Source organism: Topomyia yanbarensis, chromosome 2, assembly GCF_030247195.1.
Source record: "Topomyia yanbarensis strain Yona2022 chromosome 2, ASM3024719v1, whole genome shotgun sequence".
NCBI lineage: Eukaryota > Metazoa > Arthropoda > Insecta > Diptera > Culicidae > Topomyia > Topomyia yanbarensis.
This window is the reverse complement of record NC_080671.1, coordinates 342,124,398-342,149,940: the sequence shown is the minus strand read 5'-3', so window position 1 is coordinate 342,149,940 and position 25,543 is coordinate 342,124,398. Positions and strand designations below refer to the sequence as shown.

Here is a 25,543-nt window from a genome sequence, read left to right as displayed (position 1 = left end):
TCACACACACACATAAACCGGGGGCGTGGAGGCGGATGGGAATGATTTATCATTTCATCACTTCGTTGGGTTTCCCCCCGCAATGTAGACTTGCTGGACGTATTTCGTCCGTCTGCTAGACTAAACATGCCCTTTTGCTAATGAGCTTAATTGGCTTTCGAACTGTGGTATTTATATGGTGAAACCAATTTCCAAACAAAAGCAGTGCTCTGAGTCTGGTATTCTTGTCCTAAGCTGTATTAAGTTTGACGTCAATGCACGTGTCACATTCATCCCAAAGCCGTCGTAAATAATTGTAGAGATAGTGAAGCTGATACTGTACAAAATGGAAATTGTTTGAACTGAGGTTACATATGTTTTTAATTTGGCCCCCGTTCGAAACTATTATCTCGCTGAAAGGCATAATAGTAAATTCTAAAGTGCAATCCTCAATCAATGTCTGCATTGATCTATTGATTAACTGAGAATACTAGTAAAATTTATGATTAATTGCGAGTTCTTGGGGTGTTGATTTTCAAATTATCAACTATATTCGTAGAATCCAAACGAAGCATTAAAACAGCCTCCATTCCCCCCTCCCTCATGAACGTTATCAATTTGAAATACAACGATAATTGCATTATAAATTAGCTCACAATTACGAAAGTCACTACCGCGATCGAACTGTGCATACTCGGGGATATTGATTGTCATGTTTCACTGCTTTCCCAACAGCGCTCTGTGGATTCATGGGGGACCAACATCCGCATTCATACATATCATCACTGCAATATGTCTGCTGCTACCGAGACTGCTTCTGGAGGCGAAAGTGATCGAAAATGGACTGCTACCCAAAGGTAAGTGATTTATTTTTTTCCAATCTTTGTTTATATAGGCCCAATCAAAGCACAGGGCGTCTCCGTTATTTTATGTTCGATGGAGACTCATGGTAGGATGAATGCAAATTGCTTTTTTCTGCTACATTGAACGCAGTATGTTTGGTAGAATTAAGAAATGTTATTTCCCCACCCTAACAGTGACTTAGAACTGTCTCGCACCATTTAATTGACCACTAATGGGAAGGATAAAACTTTGTAATTGCATTCGGTGCAGCTGCTACCCCCTCGGTTTCTGTTGCATCTGTATTGTTTGGAATTGCTTGCTCCGCTTCTTTTGAAAACGGGCTCGCACAGTGGTCTCAAATTGGAATAAACGCGGTAATAAATGGTAATGGTAATGTGTTTCTTCTGAGTCAACTTATTTTTTTTTAAAGCAAAACTATCACATTTTGTTTAATAACAAAATAAATTCGTACGTGTTATAAAACAGCTTTGTGGTTTAAAACTTTTTTTAAAACTGATAGCGTCATCTTCTGGTGCCCTTAGCGGAGTCTCGGTTTTACGCCCCTTGCGGAATTTGTCAACGCTAGCAGCAATGTTAGGGAAGATGTCGCGGTGAATATCAGGGCGCCAACCTTGGGGGCGCTAAAATCTTGATCTTCTTTTTAAAATAAGTGAGGTTAAGTCATGAGATTAGTCAGAATAGGAATATCATTATTATTGTTTGGAAGTCGAACTGAAAAAGAAAGCCAAAGCAGACAGCAAAAAGGCGCATAACTGAGACTCAACCAAAGTCGCCAGAAGACTACGGTACTCTCCTGTTAGTCCAGAATAAACATCGAACAAGACAAAGACTTCAAATATCAACAAAAATAGCGAAAAATATTGTAAACTTTTTCCGCTCGTTTTCTCAGTTTCATAGGAACAAGAAAGGTTGTCTGGCTTTATGGAAAGACAACAACAAACGCAAGTGATTTGCTACACTGACGATTCTCTGATGGAGGGACGTGCTGGTGCTGGTGTCTACTGTCGTGAAATGAGATTGGAACAATCTCACTCACTAGGTAGATACTGTACTGTATTCCAAGCAGAAATCTTTGCGATTATGTGCGGGGTGCAATCGGCCCTTCAACTGAGTTTATCCGGCAGAGTTATAAACTTCTGCTCCGATAGTCAGGCTGCAATCAAGGCCCTTAGCTCAGACAAATCCCGGTCCAAGCTAGTGATCGCGTGCCGAACCCAAATCGAAGAACTAAGCATTGTCAACACTATCTACCTTGTCTGGGTGCCCGGACATTGCGGTATTACTGGAAATGAATGGGCTGACGAATTGGCCAGGGCAGGTTCAGCGATTGACTTCGTTGGTCCTGAGCCCGCGCTGCCAATTTCGACAAGTTGGATAAAGGAAAAAATACGGTCCTGGGCTTCGTCCGAGCACCGCAATTATTGGAGAAATCTACAAACGTGTCGCCAAACAAAGGCGTTTCTAGAACAACCATGCCCAGTGGTTTCGAAAAATCTCTTACATTTTTCAAAGCTCCACTGCGGCATGCTGACCAGGGCTTTAACCGGCCACTGCAAACTCAATTATCACATGGCAACTATTCAGCGCGCTGAGTCTTTTTCATGTGATCTTTGTGAATCCGACTACGGAACCTCATATCATCTGATATGCAACTGTCCAGCGGTAGCGCAATTGCGATTTCGGGTCTTCAGCCGTCCTTATATAGACGAAACCATGTTTGGTCGACTGAAACTCAGAGACATACTAAAGTTTATTGTCCAATGTGGTAAAGAGCTTTAGGCTTATTCGCAGGCAAGTTGAACTACTTGTGAGTTTAACTTACCTGTTGTTTATTTTTGTTTTGTGCTGTTATTTTTCCCACCCTTCCAATTCTACTTCCCCACACCTCCTTGTCCTTTCCTTCCGCTCAGGAAATGATGAAACACACGGCAAGCTACAAATCCCCGACTATGTACGGGGAACGTGCCATTTGAGCCAATATATTCTGATTCCTGATTCCTGAATATCATTATTATTGTTTGAAAGTCGAACTGAAAAAGAAAGCCAAAGCAGACAGCAAAAAGGCGCATAACTGAGACTCTACCAAAGTCGCCAGAAGACTACGGTACTCTCCTGTTAGTCCAGAATAAAAAGCGAACAAGACAAAGACTTCAAATATCAACAAAAACAGCGAAAAATATTGTAAACTTTTTCCGCTCGTTTTCTCAGTTTCATAGGAACAAGAGAAACGGAAATGTGGTCATGACCAGTAAATCAGGCCGTCTTTTTAAAGTTGTAGCAAAGATTGTAGAGTAAGCTAGATCAATTATCATCGAGAAGATAGCCCGTACCACAAACATTGAAGTTTTTTCAATGCCGGGAGGAGTTCTGTAATATCACAAAGTTGCCAACAAACAACCGATCATGCAAACAATCCTTGTCGAAGAAGACGCAGGGCAGTCTCGCCAAAAGGTCACCCGACACTAGTTTGAAGGTCCGGTACGATTGTCACTCAAAATCGTCGCTCACTGGAGCAAGGGGTCATTGAAACAGACAATCCCGTCCTTCGGTAGATCCACGCATGCCAAGCTCGAATCGATAACTACTCCATCGAATCCAACTCTGTTAGCGGGCATGTAAACACGTTAGCCAGTAACGTCATTTGTTTGCTGTAGACAAAATATCACAATCCCGAGCTTATCTAGGCGAACTTCCCAGATATCTGGCACAGCTGAATATTTCTGCATCTTGCGAAATATTAGACTACTTTGCAGGCTATCTTTGGTCCGACAGAAGATCGGTTCCGGTCGAACCCAGTTCAATATGTTTGATTTTAAATATAAGCTCAGATCATTAGCGACGAATCTTGTTCGACATCCATTTTAGGATCATTTGGGTCAATTCAGGAGCACACTTAATATGCGGTAGAGTGCCAATATTTATGGTCTTCCTGAAATTTCCCATCGGACACAACTCAAAAATATTGCTACCTCGAAAAAGTCCCCATACAAAATTGGAGCGCAATTGATCATAGTGGTGCCAGTTTATATGGAAAATTTCTGTGTTGCCGCTAAGCCGTGTGGTGTCCGGCGGGCTGAAATCTTTTTGCACTATTTCAGCCAATAAAAGAACCTCTTGGAACTGCTCCCATGTCGTAAGAGGCGACTAACGACATGCTAGGAGTTCCTAGGTCGAGGTATTGCTCCGTACCGAAGACTTAATCTGGACGGACCTTAAGGTTTTCCATATTACCCTCTTTCCACTCTGTATTTAGTGAATCACTGACATATACTCACCTTTTCTGATTCGCCATTCTCGATTGTGTACCAACGTTTTAAGTTTCTTCTGGCGGTTGTATATTACCCGTAAAGGACGAAACCTAATTCTACACTAAGTAACAGAATATATTAATATACCGGCACTTCCACGCCAAGGTTTAACTTCCAAAGTTTTGGTTTAAAAACCTTTTTTAAAAAAAGGAAACTTTCATGTAGGAAATTTGTTGAATTAGCCTAAGATGGAGCTGTCGAATTGCACAAAAAGTTTTTTATGTTGTAAGCGATCTGTAGATGTGGTAAATTAGATATTTTTTATAAAAATCTGGAACCGTCTACCGACAAATCTACATTTACGAATACCTCCAAAAGTAACTTCTTGAGGTCTCATGACGGCCTGACACTAGCTTCATGATACTTTTGCTTTCCTAAACAGTGATAAAAATCTCAACATTCCAGAACTTCACTTTGTCAGAAAATGTAGGGTCATCGGAAGCTAAAACTTCGTAAAATTGCACTCATGGTCCTTTTTTCAAAATCATCCAGTGCAGTACCCTACATCACTCGTTCGAATTTGCCCCGCTCATATGATAGTCGGTATTTGCTAGTATTGCTGTTCGCCCATCCATTCTTCTTATGGATCACCGAGGGATCCTCTGTCGTAGTGTTTATTATATTTGTTACGCATAATAAACATGTCGTTTGCAATTGGTATTTAACCCAATTATGGGAACGTGTCTGATAGGGAGAGTGGAGATACCAACTTGTCATTAACATTTCGCAGTGATTTTTTCACATTCATTTGGGATATCTTTTATACATTTGTACGCTTTCTTTGTACTGCAAACTTTGAAACTGATTATTGAAGTGTTAATAAGAAGCATTACTCCCGATAGCCGTCTGTTCGGAGTTCAAATTGTTCGTTTCGAATTCTCGGAAATTGATCGCGAGCGACTTCGTACATATTGCTATGATCATATTAGATGAATAGACCTCTATCATATTCCACGCGGCTTTGTCGTTTCATTACGCCCCACAGGAGAATAATTTTTAAAATGCCTATTTGAATGGATTCATATTTCTACTGGAGGTCGCACACCTGAAAACTTTGATCTAAAATATAAAGACAGCGCGCGTGGGTACTTAGCTAAATCAGGATATCTACCAAGATATATCCTGATTCATCTCTCTACTTACTAACACCAATCCTATCCTGTGACACTTGTGGATGATGCAGATAATTCCTCGGTCATAACAGTCACAAGTGTTGAACTAACATTCCTTCCCATCCCAAAATTGACCTGCATGGGCGTGGCCATCTACGTTATTGATCATACTATAATCTTTAGGTTGCACGTTGAGTATGATGAGCTACTCCCAAGTATCATTCAATTGGTTCAATATGCAATTTCAACAGGCTTTGATCAATCACGGGAAACTCACGGGCGGTCAACTAAGCTAAGCTAAGCTAAACTAAAATTGTTGTGTTGCCGCACTCTTAAAACCACAATTCCGGAACCGTAATTCCGATCAACACAAAAATCAATAGCAGCCGATGAGAAGGTTGTACCTTTCCTTTAAAACTAAGCTTATACAAATCGGTCCAGCCATCTCTGAGAAAAATTAGTAACCTTTATGACACATACACACATACACACGTGCGCGGCGTCAGCCGTGTGGTATCCAGTAGTGGCTGAAATCTCTTGCAGTATTTCAGCAAAGAATTGACCCACTGGGTCTCTGTTCCCCATGTCGTAAGAGGCGACTAGCAACAGTTGTACTGTCAAATGGTGAGATAACATCGTACGCACAAGTTTCCTATCTCATGTCTTCACGTGAGTCTATCGATGACATTTGATCGTTAGACCGGCATCGGCTGGGTGCTAACAGCCTTCTGCTGTAGCATCGGAATGAGAGGATGCTAACGGGTGGGCCACAAAACCCGAGCCGTAAAATTTATGGCCCAATCCAAGGTGTGACGCGACCCGTGCCGAGTGATGAATGGCGGGGGGGGCATCAGCACTTCGAACCCCAACTCTACGTAAAACAAGGACTGGGATCCGAAGTGTTGACAAATACCAGGCCGCGCACGGAGCCTTGGGGCACCAGGGCGCACACCACAGTATTTTTGCCCTTACCCTGTCAAGTAGGGCTCTGACAGGGTTGACTGTCTTTCCCTAGCTATTGGTGGGAATAAAACGGAAAACACTGTAAACATGAGTTTGGCGATGGAGGTGGTGAGCCCCTTTGCCAAAGGGGGTTTGACGAAGTCTCCTCCCAGAGGGGGCGACAGCGGGGCGACGGGGGCTTCAACCAACAACACCAGAGTCTCTTCAGTGGTGGCAGGGGATAGACCTATCAACACGCTCGGCGGGACACTAATATCATCGAGTTTACAAGCGGAAAACAGAACATCAGCAAGGAACTGAAACAGAAGCTGCTAGTGCTCCGCCAGGCTGTTCAAGTCGAAAGACACGAACAGGACGCTTATATCAGGCGAATGGCAGGAATAGAGAAGGCCGATAAAGGCGCCCAAACTGAGGCCTTCACCTTCCTTGGAGGAGCTACTATGGCTCAAGAGGCGATTGATCGGATTAAGCGCAGTCTTGTCCTCTTTGGCCGTCAAGGCGGCAAGACTGCGTTTATCCCGAAGCGGCCTAGGCAGTCGCCAGGCGAAGGTGCACGAAGCAACGCCAAAACGACGCGCAACCACAAAAGCCAAACGTCGTTTGAACGGTGCAGCCCGGGGTGCAAAGGATCCCGAGGGGCGTCGACCCGAGAAGGTGACTTCTCGGCCCATGAAGGCGAAAAGCACCAACCGGGCGCAAAATGTCGGGCCACGAGTGGGTACCAGCCAGCCGGTACCATCGGCACAAAAAGGCGAAAATCCCTGGCAGCTGGTCAGCAGAGCTAAGCGGATGTCGAACGCACCTCGACCCGCAAAGAAGGTCGAGGACAGAGGAGAGGCTCTGTTGGTGAAAACCGAAAAGGACAAGTATGCCGACGTCCTCAAATCGATGCGGGCGGCCAAAAGCCTCTCGGCTCTAGGACAGAATGTGCGCAGCGTTAGACGTACCAAGACCGGCGAAATGATCTTGGTGCTGAAACGAGGTGCGCAAACTAGTGGGGCGATGTACACGAAGTTGGCCCAAGAGGTTTTGGGTGACGGCGCTCAGATGATGTCGTTTGGTGCGGAAGTGATCCTCCAGTGCAAGCAACGTCGTCTCTGCCGTCATGGAGCAGTGTGGCGCAGAGATTGAGCGGACCTCTGGCACGCAGGTAGCCTATTTTAGGTTACCGGTTGCGGAAGCCAAAAAGGTCATTGAGAGAGGGAAGCTGAAGATCGGCTGGTCAGTATGCCCTGTAAGCATACCCTAGCCGCCTTCAGTGGACAGGTGCTATCGGTGCCTAGAGTGCTGCAACTGCAAGGGTCCAGACAGAAGTAAGTTGTGTCGTCGCTGTGGTGAGGAGGGACACAAGGCGCAAAAATTCGATAGGGTATAAAAATACCATATCTGCACAAGTAATAAGCAAGACCATGTTATGGGTGTACCTTCGTGTCCCTTCGATGAGGCCAGTAAGAAGAAACCGTGCAAGTAACACAGCTGAATCTTAACCACTGTGTATCTGCCCAGCAGCTGCTGTGGCAGTCGGTCTCGGAGTCGAGGACAACGCAAATCCGTGAGGTGACGCCTACAGGATTGTGATGGCTAAGACCAAAGGGGGCTCTTCACCACCCGAACGGTCACCGGATCGGTTGGCGAGGATTATCGAAGTACTCTTCCCGTCTCGAGCCACAAGTCCCTGTCCTCCTGCGATGCAAGGCATTGTGGTGCGGCCGAAATGGTGGCTCCGGTGAAGAATGAAGAGTTACTCGCAGTGCTGATTCCCTAGCAACGAACAAAGCTCTAGGGCCTGATGGAGTTCCAAACACCGCTCTCAAGGCAGCAATTATAGTGAACCCGAACATGTTCAGTAGGGTGACAGGAAAAAATGACCCCTATCGGCCCACCTCTGAATCGATTCCTAGTCCCACCAGGAGTACATGCACCAAATTTGAAGCAAATCGGACAAGTCTAACTACCGGACCAACGGGCCTGAAGTTTGCATGGGAATTTTCAACAATTTACATGGAGAAAACCCACCAGCACGCATTTTCGCCACTAGGTGGCACTGTATGCATCGTATTATCACTGTAAGTGAAAATAAGAAGGATAATTGAATTGTCTACAACTTAGTCGAAGACTGCAAGTAAATCCGACTTTGTTAAAAGAAGTTATTAAACTTTTAACGAAGTGATGTCTGAGTCAGTTTTGCATGGGGCCTAGCAGTGCATGGTTGTGTATCAGTACTCGATTCACACGAACTAAACATTTTTGTGAAATAATCGTTAGGTTTAGCTCAATGGTATATTCAGAAGAATTATAGTAATTAATACGAGTCATGCCTTGATTACAAAATTTTAGTTCCACCTGTTACCGCATAGAGGGCGCCAACACTAACTTTTCAACCGGAGAGAGATAGAAATTTGGTGTCTTCTACAAAGTTATAGAACAGGCATTTTCAGTATTTCTTCTGAACATCTTGATACTCTATCTCTCTTCTATGAAAAGTTAGTAGTGGCACCCTTTATGCGGTCACAGGTGGAACTAAATTTTTCTAACCAAAACATAACTCGTATTATTTACTATAATTCTTGTAAACATACTATTCAGCTAAATCTAACCATTATTTCACAAAAATATATAGTACTGATACACAACCATGCACTGCTAGGCCCCATGCAAAACTGACTCAGACATCACTTCGTTAAAAGTTTATTAACTTCTTTTAACATAGCCGGATTTACTAGCAGTCTTCGACAAAGTTGTAGACAATTAAAATATCTTTCTTATTTTCACTTACAGTGACAATACGATGTATACAGTGCCACCTAGCGGCGAAAATACGAGCTAGTTAGCTTTCTCTATGAAAATTGTTGAAAAATCCCATATAAAGTTCAGACACGTTGGTCCGGTTGTTAGACTTGTCCGATTTGCTTCAAATTTGGTACAAGTACTCCTGGTGGGACTAGGAATCGACTCAGGGGTGGGCCGATTGAGTTTTCAAAAATTCATCATTTTTCTAGGCAGTCTAATGTTCAGACTAGCTATACAGAGATGCCTTGACGAGTGCCGTTTTCCCGATAGATGGAAAAGGCAGAAGTTGGTACTTTTGCCGAAGGCCAGGAAGCTGCCGGGTGACCCATCGGCGTACAGACCAATTTGCCTGATCGACACGACGGGCAAACTGCTTGAGAGGATCATCCTCAACAGGATAACCCCCTACTCAGAAGGTACGGGCGGCCTGTCAAGCAATCAATTTGGTTTTCGAAAGGGTAAGTCCACGGTGGACGCTATCAACTCAGTGGTAAAAACTGCCGAAATAGCGATCCAACGGAAAATGCGAGGAATTCGATACTGTACGTTAGTGACACTTGATGTGAATAACGCATTTAACAGCGCAAGCTGGTATGCCGTCGCGCTCTCGTTACGCCGGCTTAGCCTGCCGGTGGGTCTGTATCGGACCTTGGAAAGCAACTTCCAGAACCGTGTACTACTACACGAGACCGATGCCGGTCAGAAAAGCGTTCCTATTACCGCAGAAGTCCAGATTCTGGGCCCGGTATTATGGAACCTTATGTATGATGGGGTTCTGAGATTAAAGTTCACTCCTGGTGTCAAGATCTTCGGCTTCGCCGATGAAATAACCTTGGAGGTCTACGGGGAGACAATCCCTGAGGTACACGCGATCAGCACTGTGGCAGAATGGATGAGCGCGAGAGGCCTGGAGCTCGCTCAATATTAGACGGAGGTGGTTATCGTCAATACCCGCAAGTCGGTACAACATGCAGCATTCAAGTGGAAAAAGTCGTGATCACTTCTGTTGTGAGCCAGGATAAGCGCGTTCCTCCTAGATTTCTCGCGGCGCAGGAAATACAAGTTTTAATTGAAATTAGGTACTATTTTATTGCGCTAGAGAAAACACCTTATTAGTGACCTATTCGGTTGGTGGTTAACACTAGACTACTTGAGTATATTTTATAATCAGTTGCTCGCATATACACATAAAACATTTGAAAAATGGGACAATATAAAACTAAACTTCCTTAATTAAAACTTATCGTTTTTCAGCCGTGCTAACACTACATTGTGCGCTTCGCTGGCAGCCCTAGTTGCTACCAAGCAACTGTTCCGACCTGCAACAACTTCGAAGCGAAGTCTGAAGATGATTGGGGTCATCATAGATGACAAGCTGACCTTCGGCAGCCATGTAGGGGAGAGAGGGTAACAGTGGATCAGCAGGAACTATGAAACATTCGCAATAAAATCACAATGCATGATCGCAATCGTCTAATTCCCTCATATTTCACAATTTCTAATTCTTTACACGTGTTGCTATATTTTGGAAGAGATCTGATAACTCTATCTCTTTTAATGGATATTTGTTTGTTTTGTGATAGCCAGAGTAAATTTGCAATGATAAACATTATTCCATCTTTATGAATTACCATTCATTGAATAAATGTTTAGTCTATTGCTATTTATAGCAAAATTTATGCTCAACATTTGCCGCGAACAAAGTTTTTTGGTAACTACTCATGGTTCTGTGTGATTTCACAATTTTCATGAATAGACCCATTGGGTAACTGTGAAACGATGGCGTATGGGGAACAGTGATTTTTGTTTGTTTTTGTGGTCTATCTCAAAATGTCAATGGGTTCCGATTTTCCACACTAAATACTACTCATATAGTGCAAAATTAGTAAATTTGGCCAAATTTCAGGATTGCAGCTAATATGCATATATGGTGGTTCGATGTTACGCGATGATATAGTGGATTCTTTCGTAAACAAACGATTTTCGCCTCAATATAACTTTAATTCAAAGCGTTAGGATCATTCTTCGTCAAAACAAAAGAATAAAATTTATAAGTAGAATATTTCACTATAGATGACATCGTGTTTCATAGTTCCTACCCATGGGGCACACTGATACATTTTACCACCAACTGTTTATTATCCAAAAAATGTTATTTCCCGTGAATTTTACCAGCTGGAAAAAATATATGTATTAGTTAACAACATAGTGGCACTATGTATCACTTTTGATTACACAAATAACATGTATTATCATCAAAATTAAATTGTAGAAAAAATGTGTTTCATTGTTACCCTCTCTCCCCTAGACAATGCGTGCTTCGACAGCCATGTAGACTGTGGCTTCGACGGCTGTTTCGGCATTATCGAGGATGATGTCCAACAGCTCTAAGATGTGCGCCAGTAAACGTAGGCTACTGGCAGGTGTTGCTGTATCTATCCTTAGGTACGGCGGCCCGTCCTAGGCGAGAGCAGTGGGGTTAACCAGTTACCTTCGGAAACTGGAGAGCACCTACTGCTTGATGTGTCTCAGAGTGATATCTGCTTACCGCACGGTATCACATGATGCATCCTGCGTGATAGCGAGCATGATGCCAATCGGGCTGGTCATCCGGGGAGGACAGCAATTCTAACGAGCCCGGATATGTTTAGGACCGCGTTGCAAAAGTGTAACTTCCCCGACATCTGGAAGAGACAAAAGCTAGTGTTGTTGCCAACGCCAGATAAGCCCCCTGGAGATCCTTCAGCAGGCCTGTTGAATACAGTCGGCAAGATGCTTGAAACAGTAATTCCTTTGTGGACGCCATACAAACGGTCGTGGAAACTATGTTCGCTGCGTAAACCATTCCTGCTTAGTGGTTTCGCTGGACGTATAAAACGCCTTCAACAGTGCTAATTGGGCTGCAATTGCCGTTTTGCTCCAGACTGTCCAGATTTTCGGCTTTGCGGACGACGTGGTGCTCCTAGGGATCGATAAATCACTAGAGGTAGTGGAAGTACTTGCCGTAGAAGCGATAGATGCTATGAAAGACTAGATGCGCGAGAAGAAGCTGGTGTTAGCTCACCACAAAACCGAGTTGGTTTTGATAAGCAACCGAAAGGCTGCGCAGTACGGATATCATTTAACACGTTAGGCCAAGCAGCAAGATTCGTTTTGCAGCAGAATCTAAAATACGTTGTTGAAAGTGCCATCTTTGAAAATCAAGTTTCCTGTGTACATAGAAAATGACAATATAGAAGTAAGGCTACATGACCTAGCACCCCTCCTAAGCTAATTGCAAAATGCATGTCGCAATACGAAGAAGTAGAATCCGTTACACCTGACACTTATAGACGACCTTTTGCTTCCTACGTGACTAAGGGCCGATTTCTTCACCCTCGCTTAACTTTTAAGCCAGGTTCACCAGTACGTTTACTTTTTGCCTAGAAGATTTCTCGCAATTACCTACTGGCAACAAGGCAGTACAGTGAGGATCCGATTTTATCAACCCTCGATTGTATCTACCCCCGATTGTATCAGCTTCATATGAAAATTGATAGTTGGTAGTTTGATGGGCTCTAGCCGACAAACCAAATTGAATTCGAGCAAATCCTTTCTTGAGCATATTTTACTTATCTTAGAGATCCGCAATATGGATTTTTTTTTATTTTGCACTGTCAGACCCTCTTAAGGGAAGTTTAAGCTAAATAATCAGGAAAGGTTATGAGGATATATCTAGGGATTAAAGAAAAATATTTTTTTTTCGGTTTTTTAAAAAGAAAGAAAAATATATGTCCCGATTTTATCAAGGTCCCGGTTTTATCAGTCTAAAATTCACCAAGGGGCTGATAAAAACGAGTCTTCACTGTATTCATAAGATGATTACTTTTGACCAGCTAACCGGACGTGAAAACGTTCCGGACCACTATGGCGCGTACAACAGTATAATCAAAGAATGGATGAAACTTTTTTAATTACAGTTGATGTGATGATTCGCTCTGTCGAGTTCTACTTCGATTAATGACACTACGTTGCACTGTTTGCGATCGAAAATTGGTTCACAACACAGTTTCCTTGTTGCTTCAGAAAGAAAAAACGATTATATGTTTTATTTGATTAGCAGAAATGAAATTAAATAAAACTATGATGTTTTGCGAACGGTTTCTACAAAAGCACAATGCACTGTGGTCTAACATGCAAGTTTAATAGGAATTTTTGCCTTTGGTAAAGTTTTCTAAGTTTTTTACCCTCTTCGGTTTGCTAAAACAACAGTTAGGGTGGTTCTAATTTTACCAAGGTCAAAAAATCATTCTAAATAGAGCCCTACTACTTTCAGAGTAGATAAAAAGTATAGGTAGTTTTGAGAGAGGCAGTTGATGGTGAAATAGTCTAGGTAAACCAAGAGCAATCAAGTTCTATGACCGAATCGAACGAAAGTTCAACCGGGCTGAAGGATAGTCTCTTTCGTCGTCGGTTTTCTTGGTAATGAAGTGTATTTTTGACACTTTTGTTTAAATAGTTCTTCTAAAATAAAAAAAATTATCTTCTCCGGTGAGAGAGGAGATAGCCAGTTAAATTTTATTAGAACAATCATTCTCACGCTATTTTTAAAGACGGGTAACTTTGTGACTCATTTCATCCCGGAAAAGTTAGACATCGGATAAGCTCCTCACGTGAATGTGTGAGAATTACAATCCTTGGTTATCAGAACTGAAATGAAACATACAATTGAAACATAGACTGTTCTGAGAAATTTAACTCCACCCAACTTTATATACTACCTCTTCCTACAGCACATTCAATTCATGCAAACTCAGATGAATGGCACTCTTGTGATTGTGAACAATAATTCATTTCGCAATTGTCAAACGTAGAAAGACAGGAATTGGTAAATTGAGCATGGTCCGCTTTTTTCGCTTTCGTAGGCAGCACGTCATTAACTTATTATGCCGAGTAATGAAATTATTTTCGTCATCTTTTTTGCGGCTCCATGGAAATAAGCAAACGTTTTTGTAAACATCCAGGGGCAACATCGACCGGTTAAAAAGCTTTCTCACATACCGCCAAATAATATTATCGTTCGCACACAAAAATTATGTTTACGTGTAAAAGTGAAAAAACCTTATAGCGTGTTGAGCCCATTTACGCCATGTTTCTATTATCACCTTACGCATTTGAAACCGTTGGTTAGAGCAGTGTCTGCCATCTTTGTTTAACGCATTGAGTCAAATGGTAGCGCAACAATAGGGGCACTCGATTCGAGGTTTCGTTGCGCTCAAACACAAGAATTTCACTGTTTTCAGTTCATTTGTGTTATTATATTGGCTCTTAACAACGAAGCAAACCTATTGATATCAATTTTTACGCATTCGCCGAGAAATTAATGAATTAGTGAGGCACCCTGCTTAGTATGGTGAAAATAGGCTCTTTACCCTATATGCCAAGAAGCGGAATCTGTACAAAAGAAACTAAAGTAAAAAAATATCTATTCGCATCCCTTTGAAACTTACCTGAGGATGTTTTTAAACTATTTGTGGTGGAGTTGGCGGCAGGCAATAACTTTGCTAACCATTACTGGTTGGCACAATTTACGTGGCTTTTCCGACTGATGTTTGAACGGTGTTGCCAGTTTGTTTAGATGGAATTGACGGGTGTGTATCAAATTACATAAGTATTTTCAAAATTGTCATTATTTTTTATTTTTGCTATGAGTATTTTTTTTTTCATTTCTATAACAATTCAGAATAGATTTTCAAGAAAAATGCCTAAGTCGTTCACGATATGTATGTATTGTCAACCATCCGAATCTTCCGCGTTGTCTTCGTTGCTACTGTTAAGACTTCCTCTTCCGCATTTATTACGTACGTACGTACGAGATTGTGCGAAGTTTGACGATATTCATGCATGCCATGTCAGATTCTTTCAATTATAAAACCGTAACGATGGCAACATCCTCTGATGTAAAGTAACACAATAACAAGCATAGCGCGTTTAAAGACTCATTTGTTCGAGTATGCTTGCGAACCCCACCTGAATGAGGCAAGCGAGCAACCCTCACGATGTTTTCATCATCATCTTCTTCTTCCTCGTCATCGCCATCATCATCATCATCACCGTCAGCAGCCCCCTATGCTTCACACATGGAATTCGAAGTGTGTAGCCGCATTCCCCATAAAAACCAAGTCAGCAGGTTAAGGGGGAAAACGGTAGTTGTTTGAATTCCCCTTGTATCACCCCGGTAACTCTTTCCAGGATCCACATTTACCAGGAGCTAACAAACTGAATAAAGTAATAACCGGCTGTAGTTATTCTTTTCCTCCCCAACCCAGGAGAATGAAGCGCCATCTACGGTTGTAATTTACAGGCAAAGTGCTCTCCAGAGAGAGAGGGACGCAAATGAGACCTTACTTAAAGTTTCATCTGCATGTGCACTGACGTATAGTGGCTGATGCCTTTCCACAGCTCAGATACAGTTTCATATCGTGGTAGGTATTTCCGGAAGCGAGTTTTTTGGACTTTCCGCATGCTGAGGTGTTGGATAGTGAAGGGAGGGGGTATTGAGAAGGGTGAAATATGCTTATTTGCCCGAAACTTGAGAAAACCGCCGAGTAAATACCGACTGTTTATTTTGGACTGGCAGTTTTGCGGATATGGACTGGCTGCAATGTTGGTTTGGTTTGGATTATGCAGCAGCTCGAAGGGATATGTTTTGACAGGCAGTGGGGGATGTGGGTGCCAGGATCAGTGAATATAATTTGGAATAATTGGAATGGATAGCTTCATTCATTGGCTGTTAAATGATGCTGGGTAAGCTTGACAAACGAAACTTTTGGATAAGAGAGGAAATTTCTTTGAATTTTAATTTCTTGTTACCAACAAAATTGCAAATTGATCAAATATACGAAAATTTAAATATAAAACAACAATGAACATAAAAAATAGATAAATCAATAATATAGCAGAAATGGAAATATAGCAAAAATAGATCAAGTATAGAGTGATGGAGGCTATTTAACCCTGGACCGATTTGCACAAACTTAGTCTCGACTTCCCATCCGCTGCTATTGCTTTTTTATCGATTGGACTTCCGGTAATGGCTGTTCGTGTCGCCAGTGCGTACAGAACGATAGCGTCGGAGGCGGTATACGTAATTGCCGGGATGATCCCCATCAGCATTACTCTGGTGGAGGACGCAGAATGCTACAAATGAAAGAATGCACGAAATTCGAGGAAGCTGGTCAGAGCGGACTTGTTGGCTAAGTGGCAGCAAGAGTTGGACAACTCGGAGAAAGGAAGGTCGGCTCACCAACTCATCCCAAATGTTCCGGCTTAGGTTCATAGGATGCATGGAGAAAGTGAACTTCAATTTGACGCAGTTTTTGTCCGGGCAGGAATACTTCCGGAAGTACCTGCACCGTTTTAGACATGCTTCGTCATTCCCTTTCCCGAAGTGTGTGAACACGCAAGAGATACCGGAACATGTGGTCTTCGAATACCCTAGGTTCGAAGAATTTCAATAGGGCGTTGCTGGTGTAACAGTTGAGAATAACGTCGAAGAGAACGAGCACATCTGGGATGTTGATAGCACATAATAGTTACGAATATACTCGCTGAGCTGCAGAGAAAGCGGCGAAGGGACTAACAAAGTAGCGCCACCGGTTAAAAAGTTGCTGTCAAACCACAAATGGGGTCTCTGGATAAATTCCGCCGCAGAGGAGCTTTCCATCGATATAGATTGGGTCAACCTTCGGGGATCAGTTTAGTAGTACGCGACGGTGCACTGGATTCGGATCGTCGGGGCGCCAGTAAACCAGACGTTAGACTCTACTGGAATCGCCGGACTAACCTCGACATCCTACCGGGTTGTTCCTAAGTAGGCTAGATCCACCGCTGAGGATTAGAGCAAGTAGATCGCGTCGAACAGCTGGCAGTAGATCGTCCACCCGGAAATGCTGGACGGACCTCAGCATCTACTACTGGCCCATTGAGTAGGCTATGTCCACCGTCGGGGGCTAGATCGAGTAGATCGGGAAGAAGCGGAACGCTAATTGACTCACGAAAACGGACATCGGTATAGGGAGAAATCTACCGCCGGGAAATTCGCAGTAGGGCAAATGCATCGTCGTGAACTATCCTACTATATCTTAACAAAAATGGGAGCTAATTGGTTCTTGAAACACGCATCGGTACCGAGAGAAATTTCGTCGCCAGGGATCTCTCAGGCGGAGTAAAGTGAGTTCACAGCCGGAGACTATTCGAGTTGATCGGGATAAGGCTAGGAGCTCAATGACGCACGGAAACAGGAGTTAAATTGCTCATGGAATCAGCAGCTAAACTTTTTCCGATCTCGCCGAACTGAGTCGAATGGAACATGACACTGGGCCCTCTGGGTCGGGACTAGATGAAAATTTTTCAGAGTGATTGCATAACCGTTCTATAAGAGAAAAGCAAAATCTATCGAAAATACAAACGAACAACTGTTAGTATTATTGTTTCCATATTTTGACCGCAACATGTCGTTTAAAAAATGCTGTGTTTTAAAGATATTCTTCTAAAACAGCAGTGTTTGCCAATTTGTTAACGAAATTTGCTAGCTACTGACAAAGAACAGGCTCGATGACAAGAAATTCAGTTTTAGGGGGTTACACCACCATAGGATTTTTATAAAGTCAAAATTTAATTTATTAGGAAAACTTTAACCGTGTTTTCCTCGAAACCACTTTTTTGAAGCTGGCCGGAAATGTAACATAAACAAATGATTTTTGATCGCTTTGACATTTTCACAGTATATTCGAAATTGATATCTCCAGCGACGTACGTAGGATTTTAATTTTGTTTTTGCATAATTTTATTCAAATCAACAATTTGTATTGATTTTAATCGTATTTTCGGAATTTTTTCGCTCAAAATTGCGCCATTTCGCGAAAATCCAATATATCGAGAAAAAATCCTACGTTACGTCTATTGTCATAAGGAATTAGAAAGACTTAAGTTTTTGACTCTAGGTCAAGAAATGCAGGAGATAGTTTTCCGGCCGTGAACCCTTTCCAAAAAGATGCATCTGGGAGAAAATTCCGCACAGCCGCCATCTTGTGATGTAATTACTCGAAAAAAATATTTTTTGTGATTCATTACTTATGATATAAAATTCATCTAAAAAAATTTCGATTCATCTCTCGATTGCGTCAAGAAAAAACTCGGAATATACTTATTTTTTCGAGCTCCACAGTGGTGTAACCCCTTAACATGTGAAAACTACTTGAAGAAAAATATAAACAACAGTGCGGTTAAGTATGGAGTATACACAAAGAAATTTTTGCTAGTCTGGCTAACTTTCAAGTAATGGGCGCTTAACCCGCCCTACTCTATAATTTCTACTTCTTGACTTAGGAATCCTTCACTCTGAAACAACGTGTTGTAACTATGAAGATTAGATTACACTGCGTGGGAAGAGCATAATGTAGTTGGTAAACGGATTACATTGTTCGAGCTTCCTCCACCACAAATAGTGTATTAGGCCCTTTGTCACTATCGGTCAGATAGATCTGAAATGCTAATATTTTTTTTTTGAAACTATTCAGATCATCTTCCCTTTTCGACGTTAGTTGACCACCCAGTGGCTACGAAACGAATGAAACTGATGGTTGGCCAAAATCCCGGCTATTGATCTTGCTATGATATCATCAAAATCAGACCGTCTGTCGAAGACTGCATATCAAGAAGACTGGCAACTCTGTCCAGAATCTGGAAACAGTAACAGCAACGCCACTTGCGGGTAAAGGTGGTACTTCCCATAGTGATGTACACACACATATACATTTTTACATTAAGCTTCCTACCTTCCTCCAATAGAGGTGCTGTAACCTCTATCGCTTCTCGTTTGTTTGGGGGAAGAAAAGAGATATCAGTCTTCTTAATATGTAGTCTTCGCTTCTGTGCTAACTGTGTACTTTATTAGATTTAACGTGCACGAGTACTAGTCCTAAGAGCAACACCATTTTAATCACTTAAAAACGAACTAACTTATAAACTATTACATTTACATGAGCTCCAGTGTAATCCGACACTATCTTAGTGACAGGACTAAGCTACCACCGGATTGACGCTAACTGTAAAAACCGAAACACTATTTGTGTTTCTGATCAAACCCCCTGAAAATGTGCGATATGCCGCATGAAAAGGAGTTCTGATTGGGCTGATAAGAATTAATGAAACTGAAACTTGGTTTGGCTTTGCAGGCCAATTTGCACTATGCTACCCAGGTAACCACGATGCTTCAAATGATGTGAAGTTAACAGTCTTAAATGAGTCGTTCGTAGAATGCGATAAATTACTTCATTGCTGTAAATGCAACACCAACAGGGCCAGCAAAATAGTGTATGTTAGTGAAAGTGAAAATTTGTTTATAATACCAGGATATTTGGAAACACCCTTTGTTAACGGACTGTGTGACCGACGCATTAGCGAAAATATGTTTGTTCATTACTTACATTTTCCTCCTTAGGGTGAAATATAGCATAGTAGCATAGTCTTAATTACGAAATATGGGGTTGGCTCCTTCCAGAACCCTTTGCTTCAGTCAGTAAAAATCCTGGTTTGCAAGCAAATGTATTCAGCATAAATCAAGGAGTATAATAACTTATTTTCAATCAGTCTCATGTCAAGACTTTCACCGCATCTACTCTTCCAAACTTTGTTCTTTTGAACGGGTCTCGTCTACCTATTCACCTTTTTGTGCCTCAGGGCATGCCGTCATTAGCGTCATTAGAAACGTAGAAACCACGACTAATTTCTACGCTCCCTTGTCCACCAGAGCGAGAGTCTGACAATCCCATTGAGGGAACATGTTTCAATGTGCCTATAAATTTTCGATAAAGGAAAATCATTGCCTCTCCTAAGCTGCCTCTTAAAGGCCTGAGACTGTCCTTTGATGAGTGCTAATTCCGAAGTAAGTGGCTCCTCGTTTTGGAAATCTTCGAAACTAACAGGAATTTCTTCATGGGACATCAAAAACCCCAAGTGTCTATATTTCATTCCCATTATTTTCCTAGGTTTAACACGAAGCATTCGGTTAACTTTCGACGTAGATCTTCCAAAATTTTACCATTTTTCGCTAGGGCCGAGTTAATCCTCGGTACCAGATTTTGAAGTTGTCGGTTGTCAAGTTCGAATCAAAGGCAGACATTGTACCCCTATCATCGCACCTCAGTTGGTTCTAGACGACTTCAACTCCCACGGTATGCCATAGGGTGTTGACGTTGATAACCGATCTATCCACGGTATACTGCATGATATTCGCAACAATTTCAATACTACTCCACCACCGCGGCCAAGCACGTTGAATTTTTCATTGTATTCGACCTCAATTAGTGATTGGAACAGCTACGCGTCCACTATATTCGAAATAATCGAATCAAAACAAGAAATTTCTCCGGTGAAAGCATATAAGGTTTTAACTGGCGTGATTATCGACACTGCGATTAAATATCAGACGAAACGTGATCCGGCGCAAACAGCAGTGGACGGTCTCTCACTTCGCGCTCAGAATTGTACGTGAAAGGCTCCTATAAGGACGTTTTGAATGTCAGAACGCCTGATTTTTTCCGAAGATACGCAAAGTTAGAAACGTCAATGAAAAACTTAATAAATGCTGAAAACTCGGTTATTGACACCGGTTTGTCGAAGCATTAACGAGAGAAATAATGTTTAATCTGGTGGCTATGTCTTACGTTATGTATTCTATTCAACCCGAATGCACGGAACCAAGAATCCTTTTTCGGCGACAACAGCATTCCATATAGATCTACACTCAAACAATTGATGTTGCGCGATGAAATGATAATACTTTATTTAAACGTAATTTATCTGACAGCAAAGATGCTCGCGCTAAGCATTGTAGTGCGCATATCACTGTAGCGTTCGTTTAATGATGACAGCTATGCATCGCTTCTATGCTCTCCATTCGATGGAGCGTGGAATGCACTTTTTGCATTTTCTGGGGAAGACATGAGAGTAGTGAAGACATGAGTGATAAATCATATCAGATTACCTAAGTTTGATTTTTTTGCATTGCTCCATTCCGGGTAATAACGGTAAAGGCGGACACTTAAATTAGAATGGTAATGAGAAAAGGTGTACAGTTAGGCATTAAATGGTGATATTCATGAAAGATCACGCAGCTTCAACGAGTCAGACGTTCGAAATTTCGTTGAACAATGGAAGGTTAGGAATCCCAAAGACACAAACAAGCTTTGGTTCAAGAGGATGGATAAAGCTCGTGACTTCAGATGATATCTCGGGTCATGTCCAGTCATTATACATTGGATGAGCATTGAGCATCTCCGGTGTAGAGGAGTCGTGGAGAGCGGTTTCTGCGCCTTATGATGAGGCAATATTAAACATGTTGTCTGGTCGTGCGTCTAGTGTCCTAGCGCCAGATCTCCGTTAAACGAATCCCTTCGGCCTCGTTCCAGTCCGAGATGTGCTAGCTATCCTCGATCTCCCTATATGTCTCTCATATACAGATTTTTAAACACGATAGATAGCAAAATTTAATTATCTCTTCTCATTTGTTTAATGTGCTATCACCTACAGAGTTCTCAGCGGATCCAAGGAGGACAGTTGGCAATCCGGTTCATGATGTTCTGTAGTATTCTTACGTTTGCCAAAAAGCTGCAAATTAATTTTTTCTTTTCCCTAATATTGTTGTCCGGACTCTCTTCACTTTCCCTGATACGGTCTCTTCTACTCTGATGCTGAAATCAATTCCTCTTTTGCCTTCCTTATAATAAGCCTAATAGCGTTTCTCCTTGTTTCAATTGTTAATCACATAATAAAAACAAATTGTATACCTATTTTTTGAAAATATTTCTAACTGCATCCATTATTCTGAATAAAAATGCACTAATATTTTACTCTACATATATATCTGAATTCCTTGTTTTTAGAAGTAGATGTTTTAAAATATATTCCCCTTATTATTATTAAAAAATAAGTTAAAATTTTAAACAAATCCTAATTATTATACCATATTTTCAAAAAATTTAAATTGTATAAATTGTAATTCAAAAGACATTAGTATCTCAATAAAAACATGAAATTATTGTGCATCTGGAAATTTCAGACGTATGCATTTTGTGCGCAAGACAAATGTGGGGTTAATTTCAGGTTTTAGATTGTCCCAAACTTTCCAGATGGGTATTTCCCCTCTCGATTATTTTCGAGTGGGTAGTACTACCCATACTACCTATCCGCCGGCCCTGAACACCAATGCTTTTATAAAGTGGACAAGGGCGATTAAGCGACTGATGTAAGAACTGTCAAAGAAAGCATTTATTTTACATTAGTAACGCTCTTATAAAGCTTTAGTCTGCTAAAAGTATTACTAGATGTTGCAATAATGTTTGTTTAGTTTTGACAGATCGATGTTAGATAACACAACATAAAGCTGATATATTGTCAAAATGAAAATAATTAAAATGGAAAAATGAACGTTTTCCTATTTTCCACTTCTTCGTATTCGTAAGATACAATATTAACATCACCACAAAATTTCAATTCCTTCAGATTTTTCAAATTAATTTTATGGGATCCGAACCATGATCATCTGACATCAGCTTCATACGAGGTAGGCCGTTAGTTAGCACTCTTATCTGTGGAGGATAGTTGCCGACGGAATGATATTTGCAATATATGAATTACTACGTTTTACATTATATAGCCTTTGTTAATGCAATGACACGTCGGTATAGAAGGAGAGGTGCAAACATTTGTCATTTTTTTAGTAGATTAGTATTTATCGTGTGGCTCTCGGATCGCGAAATATAAACATCAACAAACGAAACAGAGATCAGTTTTTAGTAGAGATTCCGAAACATGGTTAGTATTGACATCAAATTGTGCAGATGAAATAATGAGCATTTAGTGGTTTCTCTATGATATGCTTCATCTGAGTTGCAAATTATAAGAATGCATACTCGTGTTGATTAATTTCATGTGTTCCTCAACGGAAATAGGATTGATCAAAAGCTACAGGCGGTACAGTGCTCCGATATTTTTGCCCCATTCGTAGAAAATTGTTCGTTTGCCACACTACTCTCCATGTTGTTTCAGGTTGATATTTTTTGATTAGAACATTTTCTTCATAAACGTCTAATTATTTTAATGTTTCATAACTTTTAGTTCAAGAATTATATGCTTTTCAAGTGTAGCGCAGTAGAGCGTCAAAGCATTTGTAAATGCAATGCGATAAAACACTAAACCGTTGCTCTAAAGGTGTGTATAATGCCTGTTACATTGCTCATAAGAGGCAATGTCTTGAAACATTTGCGATGTTGTGTTATGGTAGCACTGTTTTAAGAAAGTAGTTTTAGAACAAATGAACATTATCGATGTTAAAATAATGCTTCAATATAATGCATGTGGTTATTTGGGTATAATGCTCCTTAGTGGAGAAAATCTAGGTAAAAACTATTTGGAGGAGAAAATTATTTACACCATCTTTGCATGGGAAGAGTGCAAAACCTATAACTAAATTAGTTATGTAACTTGCGTTTCGACCTCGTTTTCATTTTTTTTTTTGGGGCTAGCGTCAATACGGAACTAGCTTTGTTCTGTCACTAAGTTAGTGTTGGATTCTGATGGGACGAAGTCAATACGCAAATTCCATAACTAATTTAGTTATAGGTGTTGTACTCTTCATACGCAAAGATGGTTTTGAATTATTGTCCCCTTAGTAGAGAGAAATAGTTTTTATCTATTTTTTCCCACTAAGGAAAAATATAGCATAGTCCAATGAGATTGTGCTAATGCCTACAAGTCGAAGACGTTTTCATGTTTGCTACTTTGGACAACTATTCCGCCGAAAACTAATGATTTATGCAAATAACAAATCTACCTAGTTTTTTTATAACTAATGTAACTGTGAAGAAAGCTCAAGAAGTGGAAAGTTTTCTTTTAAACCGTGCAATATAAAAGAGGCGTATTTCGCCACCCGAGGGCACCTTCCAACTTCTGACATATAGTAACGGATAGGGGGTGGTGCGGTTCAACGCGGACCAGATGTTGTTCATATATTATTTATTTTCTCTAATGGATTATTTCAATTGATGCTTCAAGTCTCTCCGCTTTCCCCCCATTTCACCAGGAAAACTTATCTTTTTATTTTTATTGATTCGGTTTCGGTCGGGTGCAATTTTCCGGTCCCAATCTTAACACGACGAGGGCGAACTTTTGCAAGAGAACAACTTTCCTCTGAGGTACAAATGCGCTTGTCTGCATCATAAGCACGACGAGTGTCACGTTGCCGGTAAAATGATAGTCTAGATGCGATGTTCTTTTTTTGCTGCTATTGCTTTTAGGCAGGTACCTGTGAAGTCTTTGCTAGTTTTTCAGGCTACGACGGGCGAACGTAAGCCGGTGCAAGTCTGGCAAAAGTTGTATGTTTTCGCTTCACCGCCTTAATGGTGCACAGTTGCGGGTTGCACGATAGAGAGAAGGCTAATATTTCCTCACCCAACTAATAGCACTTTAAAATATGGGCTATTCCGGAGTTGAAATCGTGCGTCTTATTACGAGTTCGTTTACCCAAAGCTGGTAAATATTAGAAGTCGGTCGACAAAAAAAACTCCTGCAAAATACTTGCATCTGCAATCAACCGGTTTGTTTGAAGAATAAATTTTGTTAGAATGAACAAGTTCTGAACCTGTAGATAGTCTGATAAATCAGGGACATAACAAAGGAACCCCCATCCTCATCCTATCTCACTCGCCGCAAACTGCTTTCGGGAAACAAATCTACCGTACTAGCTGTCCCCGAATGTTATCCAACATCATCAAACATCGAACGGGAAGGGGGGATACGAATAGATGAAGCTCGTTATCGATTGCGAGATAAACTTTATCGATAGCCAGACTGAGTGAGGGTCGGTTCAGAAGTTTAACTTTTCTAAAACTCCACACCACTGGTCCAAAAATTACATTAGGAAGCGGGCCTCAAACAAAATATCCGCACAGATGTTACTACATAATTCACTGGGTGCGACGTCCTCCGTTCGAAGCGCTGGGAACAAGTGAGTACCGGTGGCGTAGTCTGAAGCGCCTGCAGCACGACTTAGATATTTTTCTAGAGCTATAAATATTGGTTTTTGGAAATGTATCGACTGTATCGCTTTGTAGGCTATGTGCTTGACTGTGTCTTAAATTTACGAAAGCAATATTTTACCTTTTGTCGAACGATACAGTTCGTATGGTTGTTTGTGTATTCGACGAGAAGAGTTAAATTTTTACAAAAAAAAAATAAAGACTAGGGTACACCCCCCACACTGTCATACACGTTAATGTCATCAGCGCTACTGCGGTCTTAGACTATGTAATTCTTACAGATTGGCACAATGGAAATTTGGCTTCGATATGTGTTTAGCGCAGTTTGAGCAGTAAATATACCATACCGTTAGACAAGTAAGGTCAGGTAAAAAGGATTGTATAGTTCTAGTTGCATCACTCACCACACGAAGATCGTTAAAAATATTTGGAAAAAAGTTTACACAAG

General features: G+C 41.3%; 1 protein-coding gene across 2 annotated transcripts in view; it reads left to right on the top strand.

Annotated features, from left to right (window-relative positions):
* The window catches only part of LOC131684094 (protein tincar), a 487,885-nt gene that overhangs the window by 352,645 nt on the left and 109,697 nt on the right, over positions 1–25,543 (top strand). For both annotated transcript variants that reach the window (XM_058966650.1, XM_058966649.1), the window contains one exon: positions 715–836. In XM_058966650.1, coding sequence (XP_058822633.1) covers positions 715–836 — 122 coding nt within the window. The remainder of the gene's footprint in view (positions 1–714; positions 837–25,543) is intronic.